The sequence below is a fragment of the Gymnoscopelus microlampas genome, assembly GCF_963454915.1.
Source record: "Gymnoscopelus microlampas genome assembly, chromosome: 15".
Taxonomy (NCBI): Eukaryota; Metazoa; Chordata; class Actinopteri; order Myctophiformes; family Myctophidae; genus Gymnoscopelus; species Gymnoscopelus microlampas.
The window spans coordinates 11,237,349-11,259,803 of NC_139952.1; the positions used below are offsets into that span (position 1 = coordinate 11,237,349).

Here is a 22,455-nt window from a genome sequence, read left to right on the forward strand (position 1 = left end):
ATACACATTTATCTATCTATCTATCTATCTATTTACACATACATACATACATACATACATACATACATACATACATACATACATACATACATACATACATACATATATATTTACACACAATAGATGTATAAAAATCTATTTTCAAATAGGCAACTTTCAAATAAGGCTGAAGTGGTTAATGTACAGTATGTTTTGTAATGTATATATAATATATTGTAATAATCAAAATCTACAAAAAGTAACTAGTAACTAAAATGTTCAAACAATTGTAGTGGAGTAAAACTGCAATATTTGTCTCTCAGACGTAATGGAGTAGAAGTAAAAGTATAGAAAATTGTTAGTTACTTTCCACCACTGCCAATGGGTGGCATCACGGTGCCTTCGTCCATATTGTTTTGTTTTTTTACAGTCTATATGCAATGGTCATCCCACCCACACACACACACACACACACACGAAAACAAACTACCAAAAACAGACAAACACACGGAAAAAAAGTTATAATTCATCTTTTATAGTTGTCATGAGGAGAAAACAAATTGCACGTTGCAGGTAAACTCAGGGAGTGCAGAATAACAAAAGTGACTAAAATAATCTACATCATAACTATCCTTCATCGTTCACAAAATAACAGCCGGATTCAACAGGTTTCCTGCCTTATAGTATGTGTTTCTTATTGTACGTTGTTGTATTGTAGGAGGGGAGTAGAGGTGTCAACTCCCACCGGGCAGAAACAATAGGGGAAGTGTTCAAATATTGACCACGACCACGTCACACACACGTTTTATGACTGTCTGCAGGCGGGGGGACACGTCTCAACGCTGCCGCTCTGTGTTTACTTTAGTTAAGAGTTTAAACAATCCAGTACCGGCTTCCCGCCCAAAAACCTGACTTCACAGCAGATATATAGCACTGTCTTTGTCCATTTACTCATGGATTTTTACCCATTCAATCCGGGAACGCATCTGTGTCATTTTAGATTTCTTTGGCTATTCAAAAATAGCAGATATGCAAGTTCATAGCGCGGCACGAACTTGTAGATCTGCTATTTTTGAAAAAAAAAAAAAAAAAGCAAGTCTTTGAATAAATGTATTTTTTAAGCGAACATTTGTAACTCAAATCTTTGCTTCTGGGGATTCTACAAATGACTTCTAAATCCTAAGTAAAAAAAAAATTAAATAAAAAAATAACACAGATGCTGTGCCGGTCTTAATGGATACAAGCAAAATAAAATGTAACGACTGAAAAAAAAAAGTGTATGTGGCCAAGTCCTAATGTGCGATTTATGAAACAGTGTCAAAGGATTGTTTAGGAAACCACACTAGTGCGGTTTCCTAAACAATTAACACAATATGTAAAATGAGGATGTTTTAGTAACCTGCTGTTCTACATACTGCCAACCGGGTGAAGACATCGCAGATTGAGGCTTTAACTTTTATATGAAATATACGAGACCATTAAGATTTGATGGAAGATGCTTCTGAACATATTGCGAGTTTGACCACTTCAAATGCTCCAATCTTACAATAATAACCCATGTTGTACCTTCAAGCTCTCTTGTAGAATAGGCTATTTTCGCTGTGCAACATGCTTTCATAGAATACATTGCATTGGCTTCTATGGAATCCAAATGACTGAGAACTTGAATCCATGATTACTTTATAATGTGGGGTAAAAGAATGATTTCAGCTTCGATCGATAAAAATCACCACTGACTGAGTTAATGTTGCCTAAAACATCATTAACAAGTCATGTCTTTTCTCCGTGGGGGGTTAACGTTCAGCTTGACCTTTAGAATCAATCTGCACTGCTAAGGAAATGCATTAAAATGCAACAATAACGTAAGATTGACCAAAATCAATTACGGCACAAAAAAAAAACATTTAGCATGTCGGGAGGATCAGGACAAGACAGCCATGCAGATTTGAGCAGTCAGACCTGTTCTGAATCAAACTCACAACAGGTTTGACTGTTGTGCATGGAGTTAATCGGCGACATTACAAAGTCTAAACCAGTTGTGCTATAAACACGCCCCCTTCTGTGGCCAACGCGGAAGTGCCTTTTTCAAACAACCGCGGACTATTTCTTTTCGCCGATAAAGTATAGTTTTGGACCATGACGGAGGCGCGCCGACTCAGCAGACCTTGAGGCCGAGGAGACGCGCCCGAGCGCCTCCAGGCGCGAGTGCCCGCGTCGACCGGCCAATGATCTGCTAGTCGACTCAGCGCCGTTCGAGTTATGTACCGATAGGGACAGAATAGTAAATACTGTTTTGGTGAGAGCGTTTGCCCCAACTGTCACTCAAAGTGGCTACTGGCCAATCACAGCGCGTCCTTGCACAAGCGTATTGGCCAATCATGCACAACTGGTTTAGACTATGGAGTCACGCGTTCCAGAAGCAAAGATTTGAGTTAAAAGTGTATATATATATATTCAAAGTCAACATTTGCACACATTTTCACATTTTTCTTTTTCTTTTCAAAAATAGCAGATCTACAAGCTCATGGCGCGGCACTCGGTGCCGTGCAATAAGCTTGTAGATCTGCTTTTTTTGAATAGCCAAAGAAATAAAAAACCCAGTTCTTTACCGGTCTAAATGGGGTTAACCAATCTGTATGGTAGACGAGTGGTTCTTGATCATTTTAAATTCAAAGGACCCCAAATCGGTATGCATTTGGCCCACAGATCCCCCATTTGATACGGTTCTTATCAATGGGACCTTAATCTACACTGTATAAGGTCCTCAGTCTTAATTTAACTCTGAGCAGTGTACAAATGGAACCGATTAAGGGTCCATTTGGTTCTGGGTTGCAGTTGCTTAATGCTACTGCGACAGCATGCAAAATAACTTTGCAACAGTCAAAAGGTGCGTGTATGTGTACAACACAGAACACAGTACAGCAGGTTCAAAGACATAGTATTGTGAATGTAAAACATGAATATATGAGGTGAAACTGATGAGTTATATAATACAGTCACTACAGTGTTGGACTACCATGCGTTCTTGTGATATCCTATATGACCATACAGGAACAGCAGAAAAACAAAGCTGAATTGAACCCCAAACTCCCTAATCGTTTTCTTTTTTTTTTTAAACCCCAAAACAGGGAGGAAGGATTTGAATACTTATTATAATAATTCACACACCCGGTAATGTTAAGGGAATGAGTCTAAAGCCATCAAGGTTTCATAAAAATAAAAAAGACTGTAAAGTTTTCTCCTTTTTTTTGTGCAAGTGGCGACAACACCGGGCGAGTGTGCAGAGAAAAAGCTTGCACGCTGAAATCCTGAGTGTTAATTCAACTCTCTAAATTAACACTTTTAACCTGTCGTCCCTATTTAGGGCATGTCATTAAGGACCAACATTTGCTACATTTCTCAAAGATTCCCCCAAATTCTCAAGGAATCTTCGAAAATAGTGAACATAGCAGATCGACCGACAAGCATCACGATGCGTTGTGAGCTTGTAGATCTGCTATTTTCACTGCATGACAACAACAATATAATTACACTTTGCAAAATGTAATATTGCAAAAACACTAATGTTTTTGGATTTCACTATTTGAATATCCGGATCTGCAGATCTAGTACAGATATTTGGAGTTACAAATTTGGTAACTACACTACCCAAACCTCTGCTTATGAGCCTTTGGACACATAAGCACACTACATGACTCCATACACACATCTCATACAGAGGGATGAATGGAAACGAGCTGTACGCTTTCTTTTGTTTTGTTATCCTTTTGATGATGGTGGGTCAGATGTATGTTATTATGGCATATGTGTATTTCATGATCAATAAAGACATCAGTCAATCGATCAATCAATCAATACCAAAGTGTCAATTTGCTCATAAAAAATAACACTCAGGATTTTGTGTTCTACCAGGTGTAGTCATCATCAACGACAACAACAATAACAGCAGACATACTGTAATCCAATGAAGGAACCATTGTTTTTGGCATCGCTTTACTAAGGTTTTCTGGGTTTCTGGGGGGTAGGGGTGGGGGGGCGGGTCGTGGGGGAAAGAGGGGAGTGGCGGGACGTCCCATCCATATCTAGCGACAGCGGACCCCCCTCGTTAACGACTTCAACGGTTCTCAACGTCAGGTCCGGGGACCACCAGGGGTCCAAATGGACCCTTTACGGGTCCGTCGACCCGAGACCCTCACACGACGGGTCCATTTGGTTCCATTAGTACACTCTCAGAGTAGCAGACCCGTAAGGGTCCATTTGGGTCCCACTCCCAACTATCAATCATTTGGCTGGGGACCCCCTCAAAGGTTCTCGAACCTTTTCCTGTCAAGGACCCCCAAAATGATGTATGTATTTGGCCAAGGACCCCCATCTCAAAATATTTTGTTCCAGGGACCCCCCAGAAGCAAAGATTTGAGTTACAAATGTTCGCTTTAAAAAATATATATATATTATTCAAATATTTTCAAGATTTTTCAAAAATAGCAGATCTACAAGCTTGCACCGAGTGCCGCTATGAACTTGTATATCTGCTATTTTTTAATAGCCAAACTATAAAATATGGTTCAAATGATCGTGACACCATATTAACTCATTTAGCCGGGGACCCTGTGGCACCCCTCCAAGGACCCCCAGGGGGGGTCCCCGAACCCTACTTTGAGAACCCGGCGCGCTTACAGGCAACAAGAGAGAGAGAGAGAGAGAGAGAAAGCCTCTAAATCCCCACACGCTCCGCTAACAAGTGAGCGCACGTGTCACACAAAAGGAAGGAGACAATTGGATCATAAAGGAGAGGCCAAAGGTCACGGGGAGGGGCGGGGGTCAGATGTTTGTCAAACGCAGGGAGGGAGGGGGGGAGGGGGGGAGGGAGTTAAGGAGTTTAGAGGCGACGGGGTGAGAGGTCAGGGGCCGAGAGGTCGAGGGGGGCGGGGGGGGGGTCAGATTTCAGTGCATGGGCGCTTCCTGGTGGGGCGTGTCCTCGGGCTGCTGGGTCATCAACGCCGCCTCGGAGGCGGAGTCGCTGTTGAACTGATCGCCGTGGGAGGGGGAGGGGCTCATCTTGGTCTGAGAGAGAGAGAGAGGGAGAGAGAGAGAATTGTTTCACATGTAAGGATTTTGTGTTAGAAGGTAAATATATGTACCACGTGTCTATATTACCACATTAAGACCTGAGGCCGCTTCTAAACATTTTCTAAATCCTAACAGTTTTCCGGAAAAAAATATAAAAAAAAATATTGTCACGATTTTTCAAAAATAGCAGATCTACAAGCTCATAGCGCGGCACTCGGTGCCGCGCTATGAGCTTGTATATCTGCTATTTTTGAATAGCCAATGAAACCTGAAGTGTTCCAGGTCTAAATGGGTTAAAAGGGCCTCCGGAATCTGAGGAACCGGATCCGACATGGACGAACCGGAACCGGTTCCATTACATAATGGAACCGGTTCTGAAAACCGGTTTTATCCCGCGGTCACAGCCTCTGTTTGAGTTGTTTTGTCAGAACTGGGATGTGGATCTACGAGTTCTGAAGAAGAACTACAATTCCTCGAAAATCTGGACATTTGAACAGATCTTGTCTGTAATCTGCTATAATGTTGATGCTGAAACATTCAAATAAAACGTGCGTGTGTGTGCGTGTGTGTGTGTGTGTGTGTGTGTGTGTGTGTGTGTGTGTGTGTGTGTGTGTGTGTGTGTGTGTGTGTGTGTGTGTGTGTGTGTGTGTGTGTGTGTGTGTGTGTGTGTGTGTGTGTGAGTGTGTGTGTGTGTGTGTGTGTGTGTGTGTGTGTGTGTGTGTGTGTGTGTGTGTGTGTGTGTGTGCGTGCGTGCATGCGTGCATGTGTGTGTTAGGGCTGGGTGATATGACGTCAAATTACATTATTTCGTGTAGGGTTGTCCGATATTGGCTTTTTTACCGATAACCAATATACCGATATTGTCCAACTCTTAATTACCGATACCGATATCAACCGATACCGATATATGCGGGGATTATTGTGATTAGGGTAAGCTCAAATTTCATATCACACACACCATATACAGTAAGAACTCCTGTAACTTATTTATAAAGCAAAAAAATAAATAATAATAAATAAATAATTTTTTTCTTCAAAAACCGATACCGATATTTTCCCGATATCAATTTTTATGCTAATATCGGCCGATAATATCGGACATCCCTAATTTCGTGTCTATTTGTCGATTCGTTAAACGATTATTCGATTAACCTTACTGAGCAACATTAAGGCGGTTAGAGGTGAATGTTTTGTTGTGTTTTTTTGATGTGCCCAGCCCTAGTGTCCGTACATGTGTACGCATGTACATGCCTGCGTACATACATGTCTGCGCGCGAGCGTGTGTGTGGGTGTGTGTGTGGACTTGGGGGTGGCGTTTTAAAAATGGAGTGAGGTTAGTGTGCATTTCATCTCGGCACACCAATAGATGTCATTGATTTGCCTCAGGGTGATTGATCCCTGGCTATATACAAGTAGAATCTCCACACCACCACACCACTGGTTCTCATACGTGTCTATGTCAAGGACCCCCAAATGTGTTTGTCCGCGGACCCCCGTCTGAAAATGTGTCGTGTCAGGGAACCCATGCAGGAAAATATTAGATTTAAAAAAAATAGCTGATCTACAAGCTCACAACGTGTTGTGCGCTATTTTCACATAGCCTTTGTAGACCTGGAACGCATCCGTGTCACTTTAGATTTCTTTGGCTATTCAAAAATAGCAGATATGCAAGCTCATTGCATATCTGCTATTTTTGAAAAATTGTGGGAAAAAAAATATATATATATTTTTTCAAAAACTATATATTTTTTAAAGAATCGCCTCAGGTCTTAAAGGGTTAAAGTGGTTGAACTGATTTTGATGCAATGTTAACACATTTTTCAGGGGACCCTCCGGAACACCCTCTAGGACCCCCCTCGGACCCCAACTTAGAGAACCACTGCCGTACGCAAACACATCACTACAATACATGAACAGGTTTAATATCTGTTATAACATATCCTCACTGTTGGGTGGAAACCGTCTATGTCAAAAAATCATAACTTTAATGGAAATGGGGGGGGGGGGGGGTTACATCTGCGTTGCAATGAATCCAGTGTAGTTATAATTTAGTCACAAGCTCTTGTTAATACATTGGTTCAATATTTATAAAACCCACGGAGACACACTTTCAACCTGGTGCTGAAACCTTGCAAAAATAGCAAAAATACCAGATCTACAGTACAAGCTCACAAATGCATCACATCACAATGTATTGTGAGCTTGCAGATCGGCTATTTTGGCTACAACACTGTCCTATACTATCATATCATACTATCAAGTATAAAACAGGGCATTAAAACAATATAAACAGATGAAATATGGAGATACAAGGTTCGACAGCAACAATATGAGGTTTTATTGTGTCTGTGGTTAATATGGTACAAAATTAATTTCCACCGAGTGGATAAAAAAAGGCTTTGAATTCTCAACATCACATGACAAAAATAAACATCTTGAACCCAGACATGGCAATTATTCATTACTTATAATATATTCTCACCTTCTGTAGTTAAAAATGTCTTCCCTTACTGTAGCTTCATATAAATTCTAGTCTTGTCTAGTGTGAGGGCCCAAATTGTCCCTCTGGGATTAATTAAGAAATTAGATATTCTAGTCATTAATTTTAGAAGCTTATTTTTAGAGTTTTGTGTTGCGTTACCTTTAACGTCCCCACTTTCTCCTCGAATGACTTGAAAGGCGGCGCGTTTCTGTGGGAGAGAGGAAGAGGAGGGAACACTGGTGAGCGACGGCCTGACCGACCAATGAAAGCAGAGAGAGAGCTGAACACTGGTGAGCGACGGCCTGACCGACCAATGAAAGCAGAGCGAGAGCTGAACACTGCTGACCGACGGCTGGACCGACCAATGAAAGCAGAGAGAGAGCTGTACACTGGTAACCGACGGCCGGACCGACCAATGAAAGCAGAGCGAGAGCTGAACACTGGTGAGTGACGGCCGGACAGACCAATGAACGCAGAGAGAAAGAGCTTTGAGGGAAAATAGGGAGAGAAAGAAAATTTGGGGTTTTGACTGAACCCTTTGTTACTCTGAGAGCGTACAAATGTAACCAAATGGTAGTGTGCTCTCAGAGTTAAAGGGGTATTTCACTTTTAAACAGCTCTGTGGTACTGTTAAGGTCTCCTCTGGCTTTTACGTGCACCCCAGACAGTTTTTAAGTTGCTTGACTCAATATTTAGATATTAGATACTTCAAACTCCATTTTAATCATGCAAGACTCATTGAAAACACACGTCTTTGGTTTTGGTGACTGTTATTTTCCTTCTAATGCCAGAAGGGGCCGTGTTTTTTCAGTTACTTTTTTCATTTATTTGTATTATTATTATTATTATAATGTTTAATATTAAAAATATTTAAAAAAAAGAAAAAAGTTATTGAAAAATGGAGTTTAAAGTTAGAATCTATTCATCCAGTAAGTTAAAAATGGGGCGTGTCTGACAAAATGAATACAAATATCTAAATACTGAATCAAGCAAACTCTCTGGGGTGCACACAAGCCTGAGTAGACGATACAATGACCCCAGAAAGTGTCTTAAAGTAAAATATCCCTTTAAATTAACACTCCGGATTTGACTGTGGGCTCATTGAAAAGGGGGGAGATGGAACCTCCAGTGAAAAGCGTGTCTTTTGGACATCCTGTCACTGGATACGTGTCACAGAGTGATCTTAACAATACAGCAGCTTTCCACTGTGACCCTGTTCTGTTCACTGCTCCCTCATCACACCCACTTTCACACAGGAAATGTCCACAGGCTGCAGAACGCAAGATGCTAAGAACCCGGGAGGAAGTCGTGTCCATTTTGTTTTCTTATAAATGACACGTATTCTCTTTTAATAATTCTCCTCTAATAACGAACCATCAGTTAAAATGACTATTGCACATCTGTGTGCCTTGTTTAAACCCTAGGCTGATTTTGTAGTGTGTTTTCCAGTTCAGGTAATGAAATACAGCACAATACAAACATGGCAGGCTGCACAAGGCTGACCTTATAGTACACAGTGATGTAAGCCATGGTGAAATGTCAATGACCCCCAAATGAATATAGATTTGGCCGCAGACCCCCATCTGAAAATATTTTGTTCCAGGGATCCCCACACAAGATTTGTGTTGTTGAAGTGTTTCAAAAATATTTAAAACATTTGAAAAAATAAATCAAGATTCTTGAATATTAGGTTAAAGTGGTTCAACTTATTTGTATGCTATATTAGCTCGTTTTCCTGGAGACCCCCCTGGAACCCCCTGGAACCCCTTCAAGGACCACTGACGTAAACAACACAGCTGCAGATAATCAAATTAATAAAGGGTGTGCTAGGATATAGGTGTGGTTGACAATACTGTTGACTACTGTCTATGCTTTGCACATTTAGGTGTGGTTCTGGACACACCTAAATGTAACATACCTGTTATTAACCTGATTAGCTGCTGTGTTGCTTACGCTTACTAGCCTGCCATGTTTTTAATCCGCTGTAGTTTTCAACCCGAACTAGACAACAAACTACAATATCAGCCTAGGGGTTTCATGCCCTTTAAAAAGAGCATGTTTTGGCTCAAGGAAAATGCTGAAGGACAGTGAATTGTGGGACATTCACTAACAAATTGCTTTGAAGTCAAGTCATGCGCGTCGGCCATTTGGTAGCTAATATTTAACTGCAGCGGCTTTATAGCCAACCAGCACGGAGGGACTCTCTCAGATACCCCAGGCTACAAAGCCTAACATTTCTTTACAATACTCCTGTGTGCTACAAAACGAAACCACCTGCAGGCGCTGAAAAACGTATGGGCCTAACCCTCTTCCATGTTGTAGCCTGAAAAGCACCATGATACATCAACGACTAGAGCTGACCGGTATATACTTATGTTTGGCCAATATATTGGGACATTATTTGACTTCAACGGTAGCAATTATGCAGCTCATTTTGCCTACATTTTTAACACTTTAAAAATGGGCAGCATGGGCAGTATGTTCCGGTATGGAACATACTGCTAATGGGCGGTAAGATAATGGGCGGTAAGATGACTCTTAAAAATTGGTATATTTGGACCCAAAAAAAATATCGTAGGTCAGGCTCTAGTGACCACAAACGTTCCTTACCTCATGACCGGCATGCTAGCCGAATGCTGTATTGTACGTGTGCTATTCGACAGCATTAAGGAAAACAGAGAGAAAGAGAGAGGAGTTAGTACAGCGTAGCAGTGATTCTCAAACGTTTTCATCAAGGCCCCGCCAAATTAACATGGATTTGGCCGCCGATCCCCATCTGAAAAAAAAATGTGCCAGCGGCCCCCATACAAGATTTGTGTTGTTAAAATGTTTAAAAAAATATTCCAAATGTTCAAAAAATATATAAAGATGCGCTCACAGCGCGTTGCTACACGACACGCTGTGAGCATTTAGATCTGCTATTTTCAAAAGGCAGATACATATATACAGGGTTAAATTTGTTAAACTGAGTTTGCTGCTATATTAACTCATTTTGCTGGGGACCCCCTGGAACCCCCTCGAGGACCCCTGGGGGTCCCCGTATATAACCCCACTTTGAGAACCACTGCAGTGTAGCACAGGCTGCCAGGGCGGTATTGACACGACAAAACAGCCAGGAAGAGAGAAAGAGAACACACATCATATAGGTTAAAAGACAGTGGCGAGCATGTGTGGAAAAACCCTGGTTTATTTGGTGGCTCTATACTGCAGAGCCCAGCAATCCTTTAAGTCCACATCTTCATCCAGATAAAAGTGTGTATGTGCCTGTGGACTCTATATGATGGGCTAATCCTCCTTATTAGAGGGGGGGGATATCTTTGTCATCAAAACGTGAACATAAAGCCACCCCCGAACGCAAGCGTACACACAAATCACAACTCCCCCCCAACACACACACACACACAGTGGTGGAAAGTAACTAATAGGGGTGTGCCGATACACTAATTTCACGAAACGATACGATACGATATTTGGCTCACAACTTCGATACGATTTCGATACGATACGATACGCACTTTTTTTATTATGAAAATAAATGGGGGAGAAAAAAAGGAAATGCAAACAAATAATTCTGTTTTTGCATTATTCAGACATGCAAACTTGTAGCTTTTCAGCCGTTTTGAATCCAAATAGGGCAATAGTGTGACACCTGACCCGAAAAAAAACAACATGTTGTCACCCTTTTCACCTCGGGGCTGTTTGCATGCCTGGTTATTTTGATTGGTGTAAAAAAAAAAAAAAAAAAAAAAAAAAACATTTTTTTTCAAAACGATATTTTTTTTTTCCAAAACGATACATATCGTCGCGAAAACGTATCGCGATATATCGCGGGACGATATATCGGCACACCCCTAGTAACTAAGTACATGTACTCAAGTACTGTACTTAAGTACAATTTTGAGGTATTTGTACTTTAATTGAGTATTTCCAATTTCCCATACTTTTACTTCTACTCCACTATGTCTCAGAGGAAAATATTGTACTTTTACTCCACTACAATTATTTGACAACTAGTTACTTTGTGGATTTTGATTATTATTACGAAACATACATTATCCACTTCAGCCATATACTGTATATATTTCGGCCTTTTGAAAATAGCAGATCTTCAAGCTCACAATGCATCGCGACGCATTGTGAGCTTGTAGATCTGCTATTTTCAAAAGATTTGTATACATTTGAAAACTTGAAATGGGACATTCGGCATAATGAGTACTTTCTACTTGAAGTACATTTTGATACCAATACTTTTGTACTTTTACTCAAGTACATTTTTTATTCTGGACTTTTACTTTTTAGTTTTCTGTAACAGTATTCTTCGATCGCAGTATTGATACTTTTACTTCAGTAAAACATGTGAGTACTTTTATATTAATATAGCACACGTTTATATTACCATAGCCTACTTGTGAGGACATCAACATTTGTATTACCCCTAAAGCCTGCGTGCCCACCGCAGAAAACAGCAAATCAACAAGGTGACAATGTGTCACAGCGCAACGCGCTGTAAGCTTGTAGAGCGGCTATTTTAAGGTGCGCTACACGGTGGTGCGCAACTAAGTCTAAATCAGGCATACAGTAAACACAACCCCTAAACCCCTAAACCCCTAAACCTCTAAATGACTAATCCTAACCTCAATCTTTTCCCAATTCAAAGTCTAACTCTTGGTAGATCTATTGCTATTATTTCTTTTACCATAAAACAACCAATTATTTTGTGAGGAGTCGAGGACCAGGAAAATTGTCCTCATGATGTCTAATTCTCAAATTGTATGCTTGTGGGGGGCATTTGGTTCTTACAAGTATAGAAATACAAGCCCCCACCCTCAACCCCCACACGTGCACAGACACACGTTAATACTATACACTCTCCCTACACCTGGAGCGGCTACAGGTCCAGGCTAATACGTGAGATTGCATTTCTCAGCACGCTGCGGCTTTGGGGCCCCTAATAATCTCGTTTGGAGCCCGCTGATCCACAGAGAGAGAGAGAGAGAGAGAGAGAGAGAGAGAGAGAGAGAGAGAGAGAGAGATTAGCATCTAGGGGGGGAGGGGGTGTGTGGTAGTGGGGTGTCAACTGTGGTGGAAAGTAACTAAGTACATTTACTCATGTACTGTACTTAAGTACAAATACTTGAGTATTTCCATTTTTTTCGATTATTTATGCTTCTGCTCCACCACATCTCTTTATTGCTTTTTACTCCGCTTACTCCTATTATTTGAAAACGTTATGTGCTAGTTACTTTGGCTATTTGAAAATACAAGCTCAACGCGGCGAGTTGTGATCGTGTGGATCGACTATTTCAAAATGTTTGGAGAAAAGAAATTATGGTGAAATGGGCCATTCATAATGAGTGCTTTCAGTATATTTTGACGGCAATACTTGTTGCACTTTAAATCAAGTAAAATGTTGAATATAGGCCTTTTACTTTTATTTCTATATGGTGGTATTGCTACTTTTACTCAAGTAAAAATAAATAAAAAGCTGGTTGCGTTTTCAACTGGAACCAGCAACTTCCTTCCACCTAGTAGGAAGCATTTGTATTTTCTTTCTTTATTCTTGTAGATCGTCTATTTCTGGGCAAAGAGACGTGGTACTATGGAAGGAAACGACAGCAGTTGTAAGTCAGGTCCGTGTCAGTGAGGACAGAGGGTTTCAGTGGTTACAGCTGGTATCACAGCGCTAGGGATGGTAAATCATTTACATCAGCACTGCCAGGGGCCCCCCGGGGGGAGTATGACAGAGATAAGGAAGGTTACACGCACACACACTCGCACACATTCGTTTTACTATACTTGTGAGGCCATTTTTACAATAATTAGCCATTTTTAACCCTAATCTGAAAATAGCCAATCAACAAGCCCACGACGTGTCACACTGCAACGTGCTGTGAGCTTGTAGATCTACAATTTGTATTGGTTAATAATAATAATATCTAAAATGTATATAGCGCTTTTCCAAGTACCCAAAGACGCTTTACATTTGGGGGGGAGGCAAAAACAACAAAAGAAAATTGCCTTTATTAGGAAAAAAACACTAAGAAAGGGCTAGGACTGTGGAATAAAATCAATAAAAACTGTGGAATGTGAGACAGGGGGGTGTGCGGTATAGCACACAATGTGTTCTTCTCAAATTCTTCAATACTTGGGGGGGGCATTTGGCCCTCATAAGTATAGTAGTAACACACACACACACACACACACACACACACACACACACACACACACACACACACACACACACACACACACACACACACACACACACACACACACACACACACACACACACACACACACACACACACAGAGACAGCGCGCTCCCCCAGTACATCTAACGGCTAGGCGCTCCACTCAAGGGCACTTTGCTTGGACGTTGAGGTAGAGGGGGTGGGGTGGGGGTGGGGGTCTCTCTCGTCCCTCTCGCCACCAACCAGAGCTAACCTGGCCCGGTCACGGGGTCTCGCACCTGTGACCTTAGGGCCCGCAAACGGTCACTTTCTGCATCCCCCCTCCCTCCCTCCCTACCCCGCCCACCCCCCCAGCTTGTGGATTAAGGGGGGGAGGGGGGGGCGGGGGTTTAGAATGGGGATGGATAGAGGCAGGGTGCATGATGGCCAGTAGAGTGGATATAGCGGGTGAATTAAGAGAGATTATTACAGCTACAGAGTCGATGGCGGAAGGAAGCAAGTATATAGGACTAGAACGCATGCACTAGACACATAGGCTAACGCTAATGCCCCGCCCACCGGGCCAGAGAAGTGAGATGGGGTTGGGTTTATTTTACGGCGGGGGGGTTAAGTACGATTAGTGAAACACACAGTGAAACGCACAGAGGTCGTTTAACTCTCTGAAAGTGTGACAATGGATCCTTGACCGCTTTTATCCTATAGTGTCCCTCTTTTGGGGCATGTCATTATAGGCGGAAATAGCCGATCTACAAGCTCACAACGCGTCGCGATGCGACGCGTTGTGAGCTTGTAGATCGGCTATTTTCGCTGTGCTACGCCGTTGTGCGACAAAAAAGTGTGCAAACGTGGGTAAGTGATATTTATTTTGTTAAAATAAGTGTTAATAGCTCTATATTCTGATAGTAATCATTGCTACAGAGTGTTTGTTCAGTAACAGGGGTCTTCCTAGCCTCGCGTAGCCAGACTATATCACTGCGTGGATATGAGTCTGGTGCTTCCATGCGGAAGTTTTTTTTCCCCAAGGGGCGGGATCAAAACAATGGCCCTCGACGCAATTGGTTAGACCTACAACCAACTACCAATTACAGTCTCCCATATTCGAATACTGGGCCCTGATTGGTCACCCACGTCTTCTGGAGCAGGAAATGGATTCTCTATGGAGCGGTGCCAGGCCCAAATCGCAGAGTGCAATTATTTTTTGCACTCGCAGATTCGTCTGGTCCCAGGCTAGGGTCTTCCTGTCTCTCCAGCTCTTTGATGCCAATTTTATCCAATCAGGAGAGAGAACTCAGGATAAACTAGTGCAAATGGAAGTGATGAAAAAAAGGGAGAAAAAAAGAAAACAGCAGACAAAATTGGAAAACTATAACATTGAAGCCGATAAGTGATCTTCCCTTTCCTTATTGGATAAAATTGGTATCCCGACATTTTATATAACTGAAGAGCTGGAGAGACTTGGAGGCCCATGTCACTGATCAAACACTATAGCCACGATTATACTATCAGAATATAGAGCTTTATCCTTTTAACAAAAAGAAACGTTCATATTTAACAATAAAATATCACCATCAATATCAAAATATCATCATATATGTTCATTTAAATTAACTCTCTGAATTGTACAGTGTAGGAAAGAGCCAATAGTTGCAGCAGCGATCATAGAGTTACACATCAGCGGACAGGTTGACTAGTAAGGCGTGAGATCTACAAGACTTTCAGCTGAAGCGCTAACTAGCATGACTCGATGCAGCCTTACCCTGAGACATTAATGGCATTAGACTGCAACCTGCAAATACCAAAGCATGGGGGTCAAGTATTAGTACTGTTAGATCATATGGTTCTCAAAAACATTTTCACGCCGAGGAGGACCCCCACATGGATATGTATGAAAATATTTTGTGCCGGGGACCCTCGGAACAAGATTTGTGTTAGCAGATCTACAAGCGTCGCGATGCGACGCGTTGTGAGCTTGTGGATCGGCTATTTTCAAATAACCGATGTATAGGGTTGTAAGTGGTTGGACTGATTTTGAGGGTTATATTAACTCGTTTTGCTGGGGACCTCCTGGAACTCACTCAAGGACCCCTGAGGGTCCCCACACCCCACTTTGAGAACCACTGTGTTAGATGTTTGAAACCCTTCACAGTTGGATGTGTCACGGGGAACAGGTGACATTTGACAAGGTGACTTGGTGGACAGAGAGACAGACAGACAGACAGACAGACAGACAGACAGACAGACAGACAGACAGACAGACAGAGATACATGCAAGATACACCATTAGCTGTCAATCTCATGCACTTAGCCGTTATCTGATGGAATGTTGTTTTACAGTTATAGGTGCAGTAAGTGATTTTTGTTTGTTAAAATAAGCATTAAATAGCTCTATATTGTGATAGCAATCGTTGCAATAGAGTGTTTCTTCAGTAACAGGGGTCTCCCTGTCTCTCCAGCTCTTTGGTAAACAAAAGAAAATGCATTTTCAGGTCAGCAATTTTGTTCAATCAGGAGAGAGAACATATACAGGACGCAGGACAAACAAATGGAATTGGAAGTGATGACAGAAGGAAGAGAGCAGGCACAATTGGAACTGGAACACTGTACTGTACACTTGAAGCTGATAAATGGGTACGCTTTCTTGATAGGATGAAATTGGCAACCCGCCAGAAAATGTATTTTCAGCAGAGACAGGGAGACCTCCGTTACTGAACAAACACTCTAAGGCAACAATTACTATCACAATATAGAGCTTTCACTTTACCAAAAATATCACTTAGACTACCTTTAAAGGGGAAGTGCAAGCGATGGCAGTGTACTAAAATGACATCATTTCTGCCTTTCCCTTCAGTGATACTTACTGTAGTATGCTTATTAGTTGATATTTATAATGAGGCTGATCTGTTTGTACAGTATGTACAGTATATCACTCAGTCCACCAGAGGGAAGTGACAACACCAAACATACATATGATGGAACTCACTGCACAGAAACGCCAAAAGGAACTTTTTGAGCGTTAACAAGTGTTGCAACGGACTAGTGTTGCAACGGATAATCAAACTAATCTATTAAATTAATCTAAAATAATTCATTTGAATAAAATAATCAGATTTAAAAAATAAATAAATAACTGATCTACAATTAGAGTGGCTAACTTCACAATTCTTCTGCGACGCTGCTGTACGCCTAAGTATAAAATAGGGCTTGAGTGGTTAATCAAACAATCAATTTAGTTGATAAAAGAAAAGCATTTCTTGATACTTGCAGCCCTATCTGCAATGCAAAATATGTCACAGAGCAGCTTTGAAGGACAAAGTATAAACTCGTCTCTGTCGGGTGGAAAACTTGTATGTCCAAAACTGTTACCTTTCAGGATTCAAATAAAAAAATAGCAGATCTACAAGCTCAAGCGTCGCTTTGCGCCACGTTTCGAGGTTGTGGATCTGCTATTTTTTTAATACTTTTGTGTGACATTGTAGTATGATCAAGTAGGGCATTGATTTACAAAATAAAACACAAAACGTGTCTGCCCTAAATAGGACTTGAGTGGTAACGACTTGTATTTTTTTAAATATCTAAAGACAAACAAACAAAAACACTCCTCGATTATTAGATGAATCGAAAAGGTCATCACTAGAATAATCTCTAAAGATAATCAATAGTTGCATCCATATTTGTGGTGTGTGTGTCCAGGAGGATGTGTGTGTCTCACCTGACGTCTTCCAGCTTGCGGCTGATAGCAGAGCCCATGCTGGAAAATGCTGCCGTGGCCTTCTGACCCGCTTGGGACAACGTCTCTGATGTCTTCTTATAGCTGCGAGGAGGACAGAGAGGGACGACGAAGGGACGAGAGGGGACAGACGGACAGACGGAAGAAGAGAGATATGATTCAACGTTAATGTCAGATACATGTGTTTGCTTTGAACACAACACAATAACATGTACTTGTATAACACATCATTGCAGGCTGAAAGTCTGCTATTTAGTGCGGAGTTCAACATCCCTATGGAAAAAAATATGTTTTTAATAGGAATTCTAATGAACAACAACTCAAGGGAGTCCCTTTTTTGTCATGCTAAGGGAAAATAGCAAATCTACAAGCTTGTGAACTTGTAGATTGGCTATTTTCGCTGCACACCCCAATCGTTTAGAGAGGTATAACAAAGGGCTTATGTGGCTAAAAGCATTACTGAAAACATGTCAGTGTTCCTTGATGGAAACAAACAAATGTAATACATGGAAATACATACATTGATGGGGAAAGAATATAAACCTACTAGTCCCCCTTGAAACTCAATTTCACTTGTTAATCCTGTATCCTCCTGCATGAGTTCTTTCTCCTGATTGGATAAAAATGATATCGCGACCTGAAAATGTATTTTGTGTTTACTAAAGAGCTGGAGAGAGAGAGACCCCTCTTACTGCTCTATAGCAAAGCTATCACAAATGCTATTTAACAGTATTCTAAGAAATAAATAATAACTTACAGCATCTTTAAAGCTTAAGTGCTATTTTACCTTAGAAACTCATAAAATCGCTGCATGACATAATGCTTGCTCCTGTGTTACAGTTATGTTTGCTTCCAACCATATTAATCAGACAGTTCATTCTGGGGCCATTTTGTGAACATGATTAAGTTTCAGTTGTTTAACTGGATCTTCAGCAGGTAATAATACAGCTTCCTGCATTTCTATTAGGTCAGCTATTCATGGGATTTTCCACAGAAACCACCAAATAGAACATCATTTGAAAAGAGGATCTCTAGCTGCATTAAGGTTTCATTATGTGAAATAGTTCATATTTTCCACAGGAACTTTGAACAACACACCACAACGACAGAGATGCTAATCTTACACAATCATTCATAGTTCATTGTATATCTGCTGTTTTTGAATAACCAACGCTAAAATATAAAATGACACAGTTGCTTTCCCAGTTTTAATGCCCCAAATAAGGTCACGAGTGTAAAAGTAGTTACACTAGCACAATAATCTCACGGACTGAATTTGAATTGAAATAGAAATGTACTCGTATATCTATTTTGTGATTTTTGTCTTCGCCAGGCCGAAAGGCATGGCAAGAGTATGTTTTTTAATCTCTGGCACTGTTGGCCTGGTAACTGCGAAACTGCGCACACACACTCCCTGGATGCCAAAGCAGAACCTCTGCCCCGAATTTGTAAGATCAGTCTGTCATAGCGCCACCATGAGGCAGATTTTTGCAAAACATTTTTTTTTATGCGAAGCTGTGCACACACTCCCTGGATGCCAAAGCCGAACCTCTGCCCCAAATTTTTCAGATTGGCCTGATATAGCGCCACCAGGAGGCTGACTTTTGTAAAATAAATGTTTCTATATTCCATCAGATTCTGTCCAAAAATCACGCAAATCAGTACACAGTATCTCTATAGCATGTGATCAAGACGGATGTGTCCGATATTTCATATTCCATCCTAATTGGCTAACATTGGCTTCCAAAATTGTATGCAGGAGAGGTCCGTTTTGACCAAAATGCCTCAAATTATGAACGCAGCGTGCGATTTCCGTGAAATTTTGCAAGCACATTCGGGCCGAGGAAGAAATGCCCCCCTTTTCACATTGGCCTGTTATAGCGCCACCAGCAGGTCTAATTTAGCAAAACACATTTCTGGAACATGAATGCAGCGCCCGATTGCTGTGAAAGGCCTAAGAAGAAATGGCACCCTTTTCACCTATTGGCCTTTTATAGCGCCGCCAGGAGGCCATAATAACCTACCTGACCTGGTGGAGACCTGTGCTCCGGGCAGCACTTTTTCTAGTTCTTTCTATCTTTTTCCTCACCCTTCCCATTGGCCCCCCACTTTGAACACCTGTGCGTTACCCAACTCTTTGAAGACAGACAGTAAGCATCATCATTTTAGTTCAAAAGGCGTTCAAAAAAGTGTGAAGAAAGAAAGGAAGACATCAGAGAAGAGTCTTGCTCATTATCCATAATGCTTTCTGTCTGTCTCTCACACAGGCCAGACACACAATATTCTCAGAGGAGTCGTAGGCATATGCAGTGTGTAAAGTAACTAAGTACATCTACTCAAGGACTGTGGTACAGTTTTGAGGTATTTTTACTTTGCTGGAGAATTTCCAATGTGCAGTACTTTTACTTCTACTCTACATCTCAGAGGCAAATATTGTACTTTTACTCCACTACAATTTTTTGAAAACTTTAGTTACTAGTTACTTTGCAGATATAAATTATTATATTATAAAACATACATTAACCCCTTTAACCCTATTTTATACACACGCTAATTGAAAATAGCAGATCTACAAGCTCACAACGCGTCGCGATGCGACGCGTTGTGAGCTTGTAGATCTGCTATTTTTAAACATTTTAGTACTTTTACTTTTGGTGCTTTAAGTACATTTTGATGCCAATACTTTTGTACTTTTACTCAAGCAACATTTTGAACACAGGCCTTTTTACTTGCAACAGAGCATTTTAATAACGTGGTATTGCTACATTTACTTAAGTAAAATATCCGAGTACTTCTCCCACCACTGGACCTATATGTCTGTCTGACACAACAGAAACACTTGCCGACAGTGGAGAGCAATGGCTTCAAAAAGGACAACACAAGAAACCAAATGGGTTTTTTATAGATCTATTTCCCACTTGACAACATAAATATTCCAAATGGGTCCCAGTGTATTTCATGTTGCAGTGCCTCAGTACCTGGCCCAAGCTGTTCCCTAGCAACGCAATTCCACTCTTGTCACATAGCAACTGAACACTGCCCACTCAGCTACAAGGGGCCGCCGCAGCTGAGTGGGTAGAGAGGCCGTCTGGTAATCAAAAGGTCACCGATTTGTCTCCCCCCCCGGCCCACCCATGTCTATGTAGCCATCAACTGCATGGGTGAAGCTGAAACTGAAACTTTTATACTAACTTAACTTAGCGTTTTGGTACTTTAAGTATATTATGATGCCAATACTTTTGTACTTTTACTCAAGTAACATTTTGAACTTGTGGCTTGTGGCTTGCACTTGTAACAGAGTAGGCTTGAAACAGAATATTTCTATGTCGCTACTTTTACTTAAGTAAAACTTCAGAGTACTTCTTCCACCACTGGTTAGCATGAGCATGTAGGTTGAGTAGTGTCAAGCCTAATTTTATGCTCCGTCAAAAATAGCAAACATAAGTATATACATACAGTATATATATATATATTTTTTAAAGATGTTTTTGGGGCTTTTATGCCTTTATTGGACAGGACAGTAGGCTGACAGGAAATGGGGAGAGAGATGAGGGGGGGGGGATATACAGCAAATGTCGTCGGGAACGGAAGTCGAACCCGCGACACGCTGTCATGCTGGATTACCAGTTTACAGTATGTCGTATGTGCCTGGACCGCTAGGCCAGCGGACGCCCCCTACATATTTTTTTTTTTAATCAAATATCAGACCTACAACCTCACAACACGTGAGCTTGTACATGGGCAGCAGTGGCTCACGGGTAGAGTGGCCGGTAGAGCGGCCGGATGGAAGCTGTGAGGTTTCCAGTTCTGATCCCGGGCTCCCCCAGAAGAGTTAGTGTCCTTGAGCAAGACGCTGAACCCCTAATTGCTGCCGATGAGCAGGTTGGTGCCTTGCATGGTTTCCTCCGCCATCGGTGTGTGAATGTGTGTGTGAATGGCACAATCAATGTAAAGCGCTTTGGATAAAAGCGCTATATAAATGCACCATTTACCATTTACATTGGCTATTTTCAACACGTGACACTGCGTTGTGGGACATAATGGGGCCTTACTGTACGTACGCTGTGGAGACCTCCTGAACCTTACTGTACGTACGCTGTGGATGTGGTGACCTCCTGCCAGCTCTTGGTGATGTTCTGTTTGAGCTCGTTGAGCGGAGTGATGCCCAGCTTCCTCTTAATGTCCGCCAGGTGCTTCTCCTTGGCTGCGAGCACCTGGGATAGAGTCTGAATCTCATCCTCCACCTTACGGCGCGCGCGCACGCGCACACACACACACACACACACACACACACACACACACACACACACACACACACACACACACACACACACACACACACACACACACACACACTTAATATCAGTGGTTCTCAAACTTTTGCATGTCAAGGGCCCCATGGTATGTATTTACCCGTGGACCCCCCCCATCTCAAAATATTTAGTTCTAGGGACCCCCAGATGCAAAGACTTGAGTTACAAATGTTCGCTTTTAGAATATATATATTCAAAGATCTGCACACATTTGGCAAAACAAATGCGGCACTGTGTGCTCCTATGAGCTTGTATATCTGCTATTTTTGAATAGCCAAGGTATAGAATAATGGTTACAGCTAAAGGTAAAAGGTAGACCTTTGAGGGTGTGACACTCATTCCGCTGGTCTCTCCCAGCTGCATGTTCAGTGTGGGGCAAGTACAGTAGAGACTTATACTTGCCCTGGTGGTAGAGGTGGGCAATTAACCAAAAATGTATCAAAACGGACATTTAGAACCAATAACCAACTTAATTTTGCTTGTGTAGGTTAATCAAATAATCAAGAAGCAAGTTTTTTATATCAACGAATCAATTATTGTATTAGTCTGATTAACCACTAAAGCCCTATATTATTTAAAGGGCAAGACCACTTTGGTAGAGGTTTGGGTTGTGTAGTTACCTTCCGATGATGTAACTCCAAAGGTGGGCAAGAAATTAAAAAAAATTGCTCCATTGATTAGAAATTGATAATT

At 41.5% G+C, this 22,455-nt stretch overlaps 1 protein-coding gene across 4 annotated transcripts in view; it reads right to left on the reverse strand.

Moving 5' to 3' along the window:
• Positions 1–500: 500 nt before the first annotated feature.
• Positions 501–22,455, reverse strand: part of tpd52 (tumor protein D52) — a 52,407-nt gene continuing 30,452 nt past the window's right edge. For 2 of the 4 annotated variants that reach the window (XM_084081370.1, XM_084081367.1), the window contains exons 3-8: positions 21,545–21,693; positions 17,432–17,533; positions 15,479–15,508; positions 10,142–10,183; positions 7,691–7,739; positions 501–5,043 (exon numbers count right to left, since the gene is read on the reverse strand). In XM_084081370.1, coding sequence (XP_083937496.1) covers positions 4,924–5,043; positions 7,691–7,739; positions 10,142–10,183; positions 15,479–15,508; positions 17,432–17,533; positions 21,545–21,693 — 492 coding nt within the window. In that variant the 3' untranslated portion in view covers positions 501–4,923. The remainder of the gene's footprint in view (positions 5,044–7,690; positions 7,740–10,141; positions 10,184–15,478; positions 15,509–17,431; positions 17,534–21,544; positions 21,694–22,455) is intronic. The other 2 variants (XM_084081368.1, XM_084081369.1) reach the window with 2 other exon arrangements.